This window comes from Oncorhynchus mykiss, chromosome Y, assembly GCF_013265735.2.
Source record: "Oncorhynchus mykiss isolate Arlee chromosome Y, USDA_OmykA_1.1, whole genome shotgun sequence".
Lineage (NCBI taxonomy): Eukaryota > Metazoa > Chordata > Actinopteri > Salmoniformes > Salmonidae > Oncorhynchus > Oncorhynchus mykiss.
The window spans coordinates 32,670,392-32,684,727 of NC_048593.1; the positions used below are offsets into that span (position 1 = coordinate 32,670,392).

At 39.9% G+C, this 14,336-nt stretch overlaps 2 protein-coding genes across 2 annotated transcripts; both read left to right on the forward strand.

Moving 5' to 3' along the window:
- Nucleotides 1-2,011: 2,011 nt before the first annotated feature.
- On the forward strand, nucleotides 2,012-5,304 carry eif4e1b (eukaryotic translation initiation factor 4E family member 1B). Its single transcript, XM_021591414.2, has 7 exons — nucleotides 2,012-2,275; nucleotides 2,459-2,562; nucleotides 2,914-3,009; nucleotides 3,209-3,272; nucleotides 3,391-3,504; nucleotides 4,384-4,523; nucleotides 4,994-5,304. Exons 1-7 carry the CDS (start codon nucleotides 2,249-2,251, stop codon nucleotides 5,106-5,108), a joined length of 660 nt encoding a protein of 219 aa, XP_021447089.2. The 5' UTR covers nucleotides 2,012-2,248; the 3' UTR covers nucleotides 5,109-5,304.
- A 62-nt stretch (nucleotides 5,305-5,366) lies between these two features.
- On the forward strand, nucleotides 5,367-11,768 carry casr (calcium-sensing receptor). Its single transcript, XM_021591413.2, has 7 exons — nucleotides 5,367-5,656; nucleotides 6,913-7,216; nucleotides 7,410-7,716; nucleotides 7,807-8,646; nucleotides 8,798-9,028; nucleotides 9,572-9,695; nucleotides 9,797-11,768. The coding sequence occupies exons 2-7, from the start codon at nucleotides 7,032-7,034 to the stop codon at nucleotides 10,933-10,935; spliced, it is 2,826 nt and encodes a 941-aa protein (XP_021447088.2). The 5' UTR covers nucleotides 5,367-5,656; nucleotides 6,913-7,031; the 3' UTR covers nucleotides 10,936-11,768.
- Nucleotides 11,769-14,336: the final 2,568 nt, after the last annotated feature.

A 14,336-nucleotide genomic window follows, 5' to 3' on the forward strand; every position in this document is an offset into this window, starting at 1 on the left:
CATCATTTTTCTCCACACATATATTATACAGTTTAAGTCAGAAGTTTACATACACCTTAGCCAAATACATTTAAACTCAGTTTCACAATTCCTGACATTTAATCATAGTAAAAATTCCTTGTCTTAGGTCAGTTAGGATCACCACTTTATTTTAAGAATGTTTATTTCAGCTTTTATTTCTTTCATCACATTCCCAGTGGGTCAGAAGTTTACGTACACTCAATTAGTATTTGGTAGCATTGCCTTTAAATTGTTTAACTTGGGTTAAACATTTTGGGTAGCCTTCCACAAGCTTCCCACAATAAGTTGGGTGAATTTTGGCCAATTCCTCCTGACAGAGCTGGTGTAACTGAGTCAGGTTTGTAGGCCTCCTTGCTCGCACACGCTTTTTCAGTTCTGCCAACAAATTTTATATGGGTTTGAGGTCAAGGCTTTGTGATGGCCACTCCAATACCTTGACTTTGTTGTCCTTAAGCCATTTTGCCACAAATTTGGAAGTATGCTTGGGGTCATTGTCCATTTGGAAGACCCATTTGCAACCAAGCTTTAACTTCCTGACTGATGTCTTGAGATGTTGCTTCAATATATCCACCTAATTTTCCTCCTCGTGACGCCATCGATTTTGTGAAGTGTACCAGTCCCTCCTGCAGCAAAGCACCCCCACATCATGATGCTGCCACCCTTGTGCTTCATAGTTGGGATGGTGTTCTTCGGCTTGCAAGCCTTCCTCCAAACATAACGATGGTCATTATGGCCAAACAGCTCTATTTTTGTTTCATCAGACCAGAGGACATTTCTCCAAAAAGTACAATCTTTGTCCCCATGTGCAGTTGCAAACCGTAGTCTGGCTTTTTTATGGCGGTTTTGGAGCAGTGGCTTCTTCCTTACTGAGCAGCCTATCAGGTTATGTATAAATAGGACTCGTTTTACTGTGGATATGGATACTTTTGTACCCGTTTCCTCCAGCATCTTCACAAGGTCCTTTGCTGTTGTTCTGGGATTGATTTGCACTTTTCTCAACAAAGTACGTTCATCTCTAGGAGACAGAACAAGTCTCCTTCCTGAGCAGTATGACGGCTGCTTGGTCCCATGGTGTTTATACTTGCGTACTATTGTTTGTACAGATGAGCATGGTACCTTCAGGCGGTTGGACATTTCTCTCAAGGATGAACCAGACTTGCAGAGGTCTACAATTTTGTTCTGAGGTCTTGGCTGATTTATTTTGATTTTCCCATGATGTCAAGCAAAGAGGCACTGAGTTTGAAGGTAGGCCGTGAAATACATCCACAGGTACACCTCCTATTGACTCAAATTATGTCAATTAGCCTATCAGAAGCTTCTAAAGCCATGACATAATTTTCTGGAATTTTCCAAGCTGTTTAAAGGCACAGTCAACTTGTATTGAAACTTGTATTCATGTCAGGAATCTGTATTCCTGTCAGGAATCAGTAGATTTATAATTTAACACATTTATAAAAATGTTACACTATTATGGAGAGATGTGCTGCTTGGATTCTTTACCTACAATAGAAATAAGTTGAAACAGTTTTATGCTATTCATTTTAGGTTTTTGGGGCCAAATTTCATATTCACAAATGTAAATTTACTAACAAAACACTACATTTTCTTACTTGACAAAAATACATGTAACTATGTTTTAAGACAATTAAATACTCTACCAACAAAAAGGCAGTTAGAATTCTAAATGTGTGTAGGCCTCTTAAGACCCTTGTGTAACTTGATATTGTACCCCCTAGCCCAAATGTCCTTTGTATATTCTTTAAACATACTTGTGTTCCCCCCATGTACTTTTTGTATTGATTTAATTATATTTAAAAAATCATCTGATTTCCCCCCAACAAATGTCCATAACGTGCCTAAAGAATAATGAAAACTACCGTATGTTGCCTACGGCACCATCTTGTGGTAAATGCTTAAAGTACATGGGTGAAAGGCCAACATGTCATAACTGAAGTTTAATAAGAGATACTGTATATAATGACGAGATGGTCTTATCTCCACCCGAACAATTGGAGTCCTTCCTAAGGCGGGAAGGCAGCTGTCTTCAAAGCGGTCTGCTTATCGCTGTATTCCCACGTGGAAAGATTATGACGGGAGATGACTCTCTCGCTTTGCCTCTTCCTCTCTGGTTTAATCCAAATTTCGTTAAAAATCCACCGGAAGAACCCGTTTCAATTATCTGCGACACCTCAAGTGCCACACCTGCTTCTTCAAACTAATTACGTTCATGATGTCGTGCGTTGCAGTTCGCTTGGTAAGATTTCATTAGGCTATATTTTGCTGGAATTCTAGTTTTAAATTGACAAACTTTTCTTTAGAACAGCTTTGTTAAAATAATTATTGCTTTTTTGATACCGGTGCCTTTTAATTCAATCGAAGTCGTCTCCCTACGCGCTTCCTATATGGCTATTTAATAGATGTCTTCTCCCATTTTTAGGACAAAGGAGCCCTAAAAAAGATTGATGGAGCCAAAAAAAAGATTGATAACAAAGTGGCGCGTGTTGTTGTGGGACCACATGTGAAGCATCCCCTACAAAACAGGTGCGTTTTCCGGTTGAGAGATTTATTGGTACATTTCAACATTTATAGTTGGGTGTATTCATTACGCTGATTGTTGCAAAACGTTTCGTCTGCTAAATTTTTTCGCAACCAACCGTTTACTCAACGGAACACGATTAGCAACAAATTTTGTTGGACAAATTTGGGTAGGTTCCTCAATTTAATTTACTCTGTTTGGTTCTTTAACGGTAAATGGTTTCTGTTGCAAGATGTAATTTAATGTGCAGGAAGTGAAATCACTTGCAAATCAGATTTAAATTGTTATCTGAATTGTAATATTTGAAGGTCCACCAACCCCTCCTTTTATTCAATCACTTGTGCATTGTGTTTCAGATGGGCTCTCTGGTTCTACAAGAACGATAAGAGCAAAATGTGGCAGGACAATCTGAGGCTCATCACAAAGTTTGACACAGTGGAAGACTTCTGGGCGTGAGTTTTGCAGTTTCCTTGATTTACAGTAGACTAAATGGCTGATATCCTTGACAGTTTCATACCTACTGTGGCGATTGAAACTTCTAGGCAAGTTTCAGTAAATTAAACCTACAAAAGTATATTGAGAACCTATGATGTAGGTCACCACCACTTTTTTGTTTGTTTTCTTGACTGAAAATGTATTTTTTATATATAGGTTGTACAACAACATTCAGCTGGTGAGCAAGCTTTCATCTGGTTGTGACTACTCAGTTTTCAAGGTGACGTAGACTTTTGGAGAAAAGTATCCTTCAATTTGAGATTTACATTTTCCATAATACTTCTCGTACATGTACTCCTATATTAATTGGACTAAAGTGATCCTGTCACTTCCCCCAGGATGGCATTGAGCCAATGTGGGAAGACAGGCGTAACAAGTGTGGAGGACGCTGGCTGATTACACTGTCGAAGCAGCAGAGGCACACTGAACTCGACCGCTTCTGGAAGGAGACTGTCAGTAGTCGGTCCATTCTGCCCAACACTTTCAGTTTTGTAGCACGATGAAAACCAGAAATACTGTTTGCTCAATATTTATGTCAGAATGCTAATTCAAATCCGAATAAAATTATTGGTTACATTATTTAGCAGAAGGTATTGTGGGTGTAGCAATGCTTGTTCCTAGCTCCAACAGTGCAATATAATCTAACAATACACCCATCTAAAAGTAAAATAATGGAATTAAGAAATACTCGGACGATCAATGTCTGAGTACAGAGTATAACTATGTGATGTAAAGACATTATGGACAGTGTGGATATAATATGTAGTATATGCACAGCAATAGATTAAAATGGTAGTGTATACATTATGAAATGGGTAAAACAGCATGTAAATATTAAAGTGACCAGTGTTCCATGTCTCTGTACATAGGGCAGCAGCCTCCAAGGTGTAGGGTTGAGTAACCGGGTGGTAGTCGGCTAGTGAGTAAGTTCTGGGCGGGAGGCTGGGCGTGATGGCTATTTAAGTCTGATGGCCTTCAGATATAAGCTGTTTTTCAGTCTGTCCCAGCTTTGATGTACCTGTACTGGCCTCGCTTTCTGGATAATAACGGGGTGAATAGGCTGTGGCTCAGGTGGTTGAAGTCCTTGATGATCTTGGCATTGTGACACCGGTGCTGTAGATGTCCTGGAGGGCAGGCAGTGTTTCCCGGTGATGCGTTGGGCCCAGGGCCCTGTAAGACTGAGGAAACCAATGATGTGGGACCACTGAATTAATACTGTCCCCTGTTTTTGTTGTTTGAGCGGAATCTAACTGTAGTCCTCTGAAATGCATAAATTAAAGATTTCTTGCATTTCATTCAAATTAATTATTTTAAATGGGTTTTTTTAACAGCTCCTTTGCCTCATTGGAGAGGGCTTTGGCTCCTTCAGCAGGGATGTTTGTGGTGCTGTCATTAATGTTCGAGCCAAAGGTGACAAAATTGCCATCTGGACCACCGATACAGAGAATGGAGAAGCAGTTACCTATATTGGGTAAGTCTGACATTATTCAGTGTGGCCGGACCAAATTACTTGTTTCTGTAGTGTCATGACTACCCTGATTCACAGGTGTCTTGACAGACTAGTCATATTTGCCTTGAACAGTCATGGATTTTATCTGCCGGCTTCACTCCAGTTACAGCTAGGCTTGGGCCAAATCCCACAGAAGCCAGATGTGTCCTGTTGGCCATCATGTTGTAAACTATAATTGTTCACGATGAGGACATTTGCATAGCAACCTAATGAAAAATGGATTTCCATTAGACCAAGGAAAGACCTAATGGTGCAATCCATTGCTCCAGGATATTAGTATTACATATAGCATTGGCTACAAATAATTGGCCTCAACCATTTCCCCCATACATCCAGATTTAACAGCTTTTCTTTATTTTCAAAGCTATCTTTGTTTGATCATGTGATTGGTCAGTTAAATTAATGTTTTACCGTATGATTCATATTTTCAGACGAAAGTACAAGGAAGGACTAGGCCTACCCCCAAAACTCGTCATTGGATATCAAGCTCATGCAGACACAGCCACCAAAAGCAATTCAATAACGAAGAACAAGTTTGTGGTGTAGAAATGTTTTTTTTCGAAGTCTCCTATAGCAAAGGAAAAGTCTGCTCTTTATGTTTTTCTGTATTGTAATATAAGTTTTGTATTTGTGCTTAATTCATTACCTTATTTAAATAGTAACTTTGGCGTGATACATGTGGGAGACATTGTTTCTTTTGACATTCTTTTGTGGCCTACAAAATAAAATGTATATGATTGTATTTGTCTTTGGAATTTTCTTCAGATCTTGGAATTGTATTTGACACTACACTAACCCTGAATTCGGTCTGCATTTCAGTGCATAACTAAGATTTGGGAAGTACCTTTTTTTTTTTTCCTCCTCAATTTACTCAACTACAACGAACTTGAAAAAGGAGTGACCAAAGATTGGCTCTATCTCCTAAAGGAAATGGACTGCCCTCCTAGTTAATGTTTCATTTTGTTCAGATGCGGGGTTTGGCAAAACCACTGAGCTGAATTAATTCGAGACTAGAATTGCAGGAGAGTCTTGGTTCCAACAGCATTACATTTTTGTTCTATCAGTTGTATTTCTTTGGTTCGTCTGAAATCAAGGTAAGATTCTCTTGCCTCAGCTCTTCATATGATGGATAATGTTATTGTATACCATTAAATGCAAACACAAACATTGTGCTTTTGGGAAATTAACTGTATATACAATCTTATCACCTGTTTCACATGTTTACTAAAGATGCATTAGCTTAAATGTATGCTGTGGAAATATATTTATCAATTATTTTGAAGGAAACTAATTTTAGTTTATTCATAAAGTAAAGACTAAGGAACTAGGTAAGAGTACATACTTGGAAGATGTTTGCTTTCAATTATGCGTTGTGTTATGGGAATTATGTGACCTGGGGCACCTGAGTGGTGCAAGGTGCTGGAGATGTCACTACAGACAACCTGGTTTGAATCCAGGCTGTATCACAACTGGCTTTGATTGGGAGTCCCGTAGGCTGGTGCACAATTGGCCCAGCGTCGTCTGGGTGTGGCCATTGTAAATAAGAATTGGTTCCCTAACCCTTGTCTAGTTAAAGGTTAAAAAAACATATATAAAAACATTTTGCTCTCAGACATTACTATGCCATGTGAAATTAAATGATGGTTGATGGTAGCCCTGTAATCCATCCTCCTTGGGTTTCATTATTGTAATATCCAATAACTTTTGCCAGTCACAGCAACCATAGACTCATCTACTGTGGATGTACAGTATCAGATTTTTGCACCAATCAGTTTAATTTCTTAGTTGGGCACACATTTGAAAGTTAGGTTGGTATAGACTGGGCATGCCGACCTCTGTATAACCTGTTCAGTATCCTTTTCCAGAGAGTGTTCTAGCAGGCTTTTGCTCAATAGCACAATCCTGCTCTAGCATTTTTCCAGGATAATTAGCCAGACGCAGGCAGTTATTACTCCCTCTCCATGGTGACCGGGTACACTGGCCACAGCATTGCACTAGCAGGAAGGAAGAGCAGTGGAGTGTGACGCCGCTCTCAGTGCATGTCACTCCTACTGTGCATCTACAAGAGGGAAAAAGACTACAATAGGAGCTCAGACACTTGTAATGCTTTTATACCCCAAAGGGTTCACGGTGCAGAGCGACTTTTTCCTCCGTGTTCTACATTGGACAAGATCTAACAATGGCAGTCATTAGGGCCAAACATGGTTAGCTATATTTCATTAACCTTTAAAACATTGTCTTTTTTTATTACTTTTTTTTTACAGGATTGTGCAAGACAATTGACTTGTCAAACTAAGAATATACACATTTCCAATTCTCTCTTTAATGGACTTCTCACACTGTTTTTCAGATCAAGAACAGCATGAGTCATAAACAAGGCGACAGCCAGAGTCACTGGAGGGGACAAGACTGAGGTTAACTCTGAAGTCTAATGTGCTGAGAGAACAAGCCCCTCTTGAGAGCTAAACGATGAGATTTTACCTGTATTACCTGGTGCTTTTGAGCTTCAGTTCTGTCATCTCCACCTATGGGCCTCATCAGAGAGCACAGAAGACTGGGGATATTCTGCTGGGCGGGCTGTTTCCAATGCACTTTGGTGTTACCTCCAAAGACCAAGACCTGGCAGCGCGGCCAGAATCCACAGAGTGTGTACGGTAAGGTTTGAATCTGCAATTGAGGCTATGTTTATTTTTATGCGAAACTGTATAAAACTATGCTTTGTGCTAACTGACGATGAAATGTTCTTTAAATATATATATTAATGTATTGCAGTCAGTATTATTGGATTGTACTTCATGAAAAACAAAAGGTATCTAAATGTATGTTATGGTGTGCCGCCCCTTGCAGGTACAATTTCCGGGGATTCCGTTGGCTTCAGGCCATGATTTTTGCGATAGAGGAGATCAACAATAGCAGTACTCTCCTGCCCAACATCACACTGGGCTACAGGATCTTTGACACCTGCAACACCGTGTCCAAGGCCCTGGAGGCTACCCTCAGTTTCGTAGCACAGAATAAGATTGACTCTCTGAACTTGGATGAATTCTGTAACTGCACAGATCACATCCCTTCGACTATAGCAGTGGTGGGGGCTTCTGGGTCAGCAGTCTCCACTGCTGTTGCCAATCTGTTGGGCCTCTTCTACATCCCACAGGTGAGTTACAATCTCAATTCCAATTTCCTGATTTCTTTAAATCGATCAACAACAAATCACAGTAACTTTATTCCCCCTGTACTGCTGCAGATCAGCTATGCCTCTTCCAGTCGCCTGCTGAGCAACAAGAACCAGTTCAAATCCTTCATGAGGACCATTCCCACAGATGAGCACCAGGCCACTGCCATGGCAGATATCATCGACTACTTCCAATGGAATTGGGTCATTGCAGTGGCGTCTGATGATGAGTATGGACGTCCAGGGATTGAAAAATTTGAGAAAGAGATGGAAGAACGAGACATTTGTATCCATCTGAGTGAGCTGATCTCTCAGTACTTTGAGGAGTGGCAGATCCAAGGATTGGTTGACCGTATTGAGAACTCCTCAGCTAAAGTTATAGTCGTTTTCGCCAGTGGGCCTGACATTGAGCCTCTAATCAAAGAGATGGTCAGACGGAACATCACAGACCGCATCTGGTTGGCCAGCGAGGCTTGGGCAACCACCTCCCTCATCGCCAAACCAGAGTACCTTGATGTTGTAGTTGGGACCATTGGCTTTGCACTCAGAGCAGGCGAAATACCTGGCTTCAAGGACTTCTTACAAGAGGTCACACCAAAGAAATCCAGCCACAATGAGTTTGTCAGGGAGTTTTGGGAGGAGACTTTTAACTGCTATCTGGAAGACAGCCAGAGACTGAGAGACAGTGAGAATGGGAGCACCAGTTTCAGACCATTGTGTACTGGAGAGGAGGACATTATGGGTGCAGAGACCCCATATCTGGATTACACTCATCTTCGTATTTCCTATAATGTGTATGTTGCAGTTCACTCCATTGCACAGGCCCTGCAGGACATTCTCACTTGCATTCCTGGACGGGGTCTTTTTTCCAACAACTCATGTGCAGATATAAAGAAAATAGAAGCATGGCAGGTAAATGGATACTTTAAAAAGAGTAGGAAATCTAATGACTAACATTGACACATCCAGTTGTATACTCTTTTTGTTTGCTCCCAGCTTTGTTGAACCCTTTGTATACTTTCCTATATCCCTTCCTGATCAAATATCTGGCTCTGTGTTACAGGTTCTCAAGCAGCTCAGACATTTAAACTTCTCAAACAGTATGGGAGAAAAGGTACATTTTGATGAGAATGCTGATCCGTCAGGAAACTACACCATTATCAATTGGCACCGGTCTCCTGAGGATGGTTCTGTTGTGTTTGAAGAGGTCGGTTTCTACAACATGCGAGCTAAGAGAGGAGTTCAACTTTTCATTGATAACACAAAGATTCTGTGGAATGGATATAATACTGAGGTATGTTGCTCCAAACAGGGACAATCAACATAGGACTTTCTGATTTGCAGGTTTTGCATGGGTGGAGTTTTGGCTTGCCTGGTGACATCACCAGGCGGTGTGAATTTATTTGTATTTATTTAACCTTCATTTAACTAGGCAAGCCAGCTAAGAACAAATTCTTATTTACAATGACGGCCTACCAAAATTAATATAGAACAATAATAAATTAATTAATTAGTAAATGAATATAGACCAATAAAAAAGCTCAATCTCTGCCAATAACAGCTAGTTTACAGATTACACATCCATCCCCCTCAGACCACTCCCAGACAGTCCTATTCTTGCTTGAGAAAGTGTTTTGCTATAAAGCCATTTTTGTTGCTTTTTGACCATTTTAATGGACAACTATTACCGTAAGGCACTTAATTGTTACCCAGAAATGATTTTTTTTTAAATGTATTCTTCCTAAAATACAGTATGTGCTGCATTTTGTTTCTATTGTGTCTGTATCCAAAATCATATGATGCATGATCTTTGTCTGGGTTTCTGTCATTTCATTAGGTGCCATTCTCTAACTGTAGTGAAGATTGTGAACCAGGCACCAGAAAGGGGATCATAGAAAGCATGCCAACGTGTTGCTTTGAATGTACAGAATGCTCAGAAGGAGAGTATAGTGATCACAAAGGTAAGAAAGACAGTGAAAAATCTGAACTACCCCATTATATAAATCTGTAACTATTTCATGTTTCTATCAAAAATACAAACACTACTTCTCTATTCCTGCAGATGCCAGTGTTTGTACCAAGTGTCCCAATGACTCATGGTCTAATGAGAACCACACATCCTGTTTCCTGAAGGAGATAGAGTTTCTGTCTTGGACAGAGCCCTTTGGGATCGCCTTGGCATTATGCTCTGTGCTGGGGGTATTCTTGACAGCATTCGTGATGGGAGTGTTTATCAGATTTCGCAACACCCCAATTGTTAAGGCCACAAACAGAGAGCTATCCTACCTCCTCCTGTTCTCACTTATCTGCTGTTTCTCCAGCTCCCTCATCTTCATTGGTGAACCCCAGGACTGGACATGCCGTCTACGCCAGCCTGCATTCGGGATAAGTTTTGTTCTCTGCATCTCCTGCATCCTGGTCAAAACTAACCGAGTACTTCTAGTGTTCGAAGCAAAGATCCCCACCAGTCTCCATCGTAAGTGGTGGGGGCTAAACTTGCAGTTCCTGTTGGTGTTCCTGTTCACATTTGTGCAAGTGATGATATGTGTGGTCTGGCTTTACAATGCTCCTCCGGCGAGCTACAGGAACCATGACATTGATGAGATCATTTTCATTACATGCAATGAGGGCTCTATGATGGCGCTTGGCTTCCTAATTGGGTACACATGCCTGCTGGCAGCCATATGCTTCTTCTTTGCATTTAAATCACGAAAACTGCCAGAGAATTTTACTGAGGCTAAGTTCATCACCTTCAGCATGCTCATCTTCTTCATCGTCTGGATCTCTTTCATCCCTGCCTACTTCAGCACTTATGGAAAGTTTGTGTCGGCTGTGGAGGTCATCGCCATACTAGCCTCCAGCTTTGGACTGCTGGCCTGTATTTTCTTCAATAAAGTCTACATCATCCTCTTCAAACCGTCCAGGAACACTATAGAGGAGGTTCGCTGTAGCACTGCGGCCCATTCTTTCAAAGTGGCAGCCAAGGCTACTCTGAGACACAGCTCAGCCTCCAGGAAGAGGTCCAGCAGTGTGGGGGGATCCTGCGCCTCAACTCCCTCCTCATCCATCAGCCTCAAGACCAATGACAATGACTCCCCATCAGGTCAGCAGAGAATCCATAAGCCAAGAGTAAGCTTTGGAAGTGGAACAGTTACTCTGTCCTTGAGCTTTGAGGAGTCCAGAAAGAATTCTATGAAGTAGGGAAGTGTCTTTTGGTGAGCAGAGGGCCTTGTCAAAACCTGAGTTGGTGTTGCATTCTTTGTTGGTTGGGTAGTTTGTAGCAGAAATTATGATATTAAAAGCTTTGATGTATTCAGAATGGTGACACAGCATAGGTGGCCAAGATTCCATTATATTACAATAATCTGTGTTGTTCATTATGAGGACATTTCAAAATGCAGAAAATCGTCAAATACATAATTTACTGCGTTTTCTTGAATAGAATAGCCCATTCAAGTCATTGTTGAGCAGATATTAATTAGTAATACTTTCCATACCAATTGTCAATAACAATAGATTCACATTGTCAAAGTTCAACTATGACCTGTAAAATACATGAGGTATAACAGGAGACATGTATGTAATTCACTCTGATCGCAGGACATAGGCCTACTAATGTAGGCTATATCAGTCTCTTTCCTGTCTCTCATTAGGCCAGTGTTTAACAACCCTTGTCACTCAGTACCCACGACAGAACACAATTTTGTTGTAGCCCTGGCCATCACACCTCATTCAACTCATTGAGGACCTGATGATTAGTTGACAAGTTGAATCAGGTGTGCTTGTCCAGGGTTACAATAAAAATGTGTACTGTTGGGGGTACTTGAGGACCAGGGTTGGGAAACATTACAATAGGACTACTGTAGGTTCTTCAATATGGTGTCATACTACTGTCTGGTTGTTTTCTGCAAGTGTTTATTTCACCAAGTTACTGCACATGTTAGACCTATACACTGGAATAAAAGGTTTGTTTTCACAATGCATCCAATGACAATAAAATCACCATATGCCAAAGAAGAGAAGCATCAGAGTCTGCAATATGTAGGCTATTAGTGGAAGCTCATCAGATGTAGGCTATTAGTGGAAGCTCATCAGATGTAGGCTATTAGTGGAAGCTCATCAGATGTAGGCTATTAGTGGAATTTTATTTTATTTTTATTTTTTTATTTTACCTTTATTTAACCAGGCAAGTCAGTTAAGAACAAATTCTTATTTTCAATGACGGCCTGGGAACAGTGGGTTAACTGCCTGTTCAGGGGCAGAACGACAGATTTGTACCTTGTCAGCTCGGGGGTTTGAACTCACAACCTTCCGGTTACTAGTCCAACGCTCTAACCACTAGGCTACCCTGCCTAGTGGTTAGCTCATCAGATGTAGGCTATTAGTGGAAGCTCATCAGATGTAGGCTATTAGTGGAAGCTCATCAGATGTAGGCTATTAGTGGAAGCTCATCAGATGTACGCTATTAGTGGAAGCTCATCAGATGTAGGCTATTAGTGGAAGCTCATCAGATGTAGGCTATTAGTGGAAGCTCATCAGATGTAGGCTATTAGTGGAAGCTCATCATATGTAGGCTATTAGTGGAAGCTCATCAGATGTAGGCTATTAGTGGAAGCTCATCAGATGTAGGCGAGTAGTGGAAGCTCATCAGATGTAGGCGAGTAGTGGAAGCCTATCATTGCATCAGTCTGTCTGGGGACACATGGAGAAGAGGCTTTTATTTCAGCCCTGCACTAACACACCTTTGGTATCCTGGCGTTCACACATTTTGTTTGTGCATGCTGCCACCTAATGTGCAGTAGTGTGTGTTTAATTACATAACATTTTGTGGTACAAAAAGGAAGAGGGTAAAAGGAAAACATTGCACCACCAACTAACACCTAAATACCACTATTATATACCACCAACTAACACCTAAATACCACTATTATATACCACCAACTAACACCTATATACCACTGTTATATACCACCAACTAAAACCTATATATCATTATTATATACCACCAACTAACAGCTATATACCACTGTTATATACCACCAACTAAAACCTATATATCATTATTATATACCACCAACTAACACCTAAATACCACTATTATATACCACCAACTAACACCTAAATACCACTATTATATACCACCAACTAACACCTATATACCACTGTTATATACCACCAACTAAAACCTATATATCATTATTATATACCACCAACTAACAGCTATATACCACTGTTATATACCACCAACTAAAACCTATATATCATTATTATATACCACCAACTAACACCTAAATACCACTATTATATACCACCAACTAACGCCTAAATACCACTATTATATACCACCAACTAACACCTAAATACCACTGTTATATACCACCAACTAACACCTATATACCACTGTTATATACCACCAACTAACACCAATAAACCACTATTATCTACCACCAACTAACACCTAAATACCACTGTTATATACCACCAACTAACACCTAAATACCACTATTATATACCACCAACTAACACCTAAATACCACTGTTATATACCACCAACTAACACCTAAATACCACTATTATATACCACCAACTAACACCTATATACCACGGTTATATACCACCAACTAACACCTAAATACCACTATTATATACCACCAACTAACACCTAAATACCACTATTATATACCACCAACTAACACCAATAAACCACTATTATATACCACCAACTAACAACAATAAACCACTATTATATACCACCAACTAACACCTATATATCACTATTATATACCACCAACTAACACCAATAAACCACTATTATATACCACCAACTAAAACCTATATATCACTATTATATACCACCAACTAAAACCTATATATCACTATTATATACCACCAACTAACACCTATATACCACTGTTATATACCACCAACTAAAACCTATATATCACTATTATATACCACCAACTAACACCTAAATACCGCTATTATATACCACCAACTAACACCAATAAACCACTATTATATACCACCAACTAACACCTACATACCGCTATTATATATCACTATTATATACCACCAACTAACACCTAAATACCGCTATTATATACCACCAACTAACACCAATAAACCACTATTATATACCACCAACTAACACCTACATACCGCTATTATATACCATTGTTATATACCACCAACTAACACCTACATACCACTATTACATAACAACTAACACCTATATACCACTATTATATACCACCAACTAACACCTATATACCATTATTATATACCATTTACTAACAAATATATACCAATATTATATACAACTATAATACACCACCAACTAACACCTATATACCACTATAATACACCACCAACACCCACATACCACTATTATATACCACCAACTAACACCCACATACCACTATTATATACCACCAACTAACACCTACATACCACTATGATATACCACCAACTAACACCTACATACCACTATGATATACCACCAACTAACACCTACATACCACTATGATATACCACCAACTAACACCTAAATACCACTATTATATACCACCAACTAAAACCTACAAACCACTATTATATAACAC

Coding starts and splice junctions, on each gene's coding strand:
- eif4e1b (XM_021591414.2), top strand. CDS start 2,249: ATGATGTCGTGCGTTGCAGTTCGCTTG. Junction 3,010..3,208: donor ACAGTGGAAGACTTCTGGGC/GTGAGTTTTGCA, acceptor TTTTATATATAG/GTTGTACAACAACATTCAGC. Junction 4,524..4,993: donor GAAGCAGTTACCTATATTGG/GTAAGTCTGACA, acceptor TCATATTTTCAG/ACGAAAGTACAAGGAAGGAC.
- casr (XM_021591413.2), top strand. CDS start 7,032: ATGAGATTTTACCTGTATTACCTGGTGCTTTTGAGCTTCAGTTCTGTC. Junction 7,217..7,409: donor GAATCCACAGAGTGTGTACG/GTAAGGTTTGAA, acceptor CGCCCCTTGCAG/GTACAATTTCCGGGGATTCC. Junction 7,717..7,806: donor GCCTCTTCTACATCCCACAG/GTGAGTTACAAT, acceptor GTACTGCTGCAG/ATCAGCTATGCCTCTTCCAG.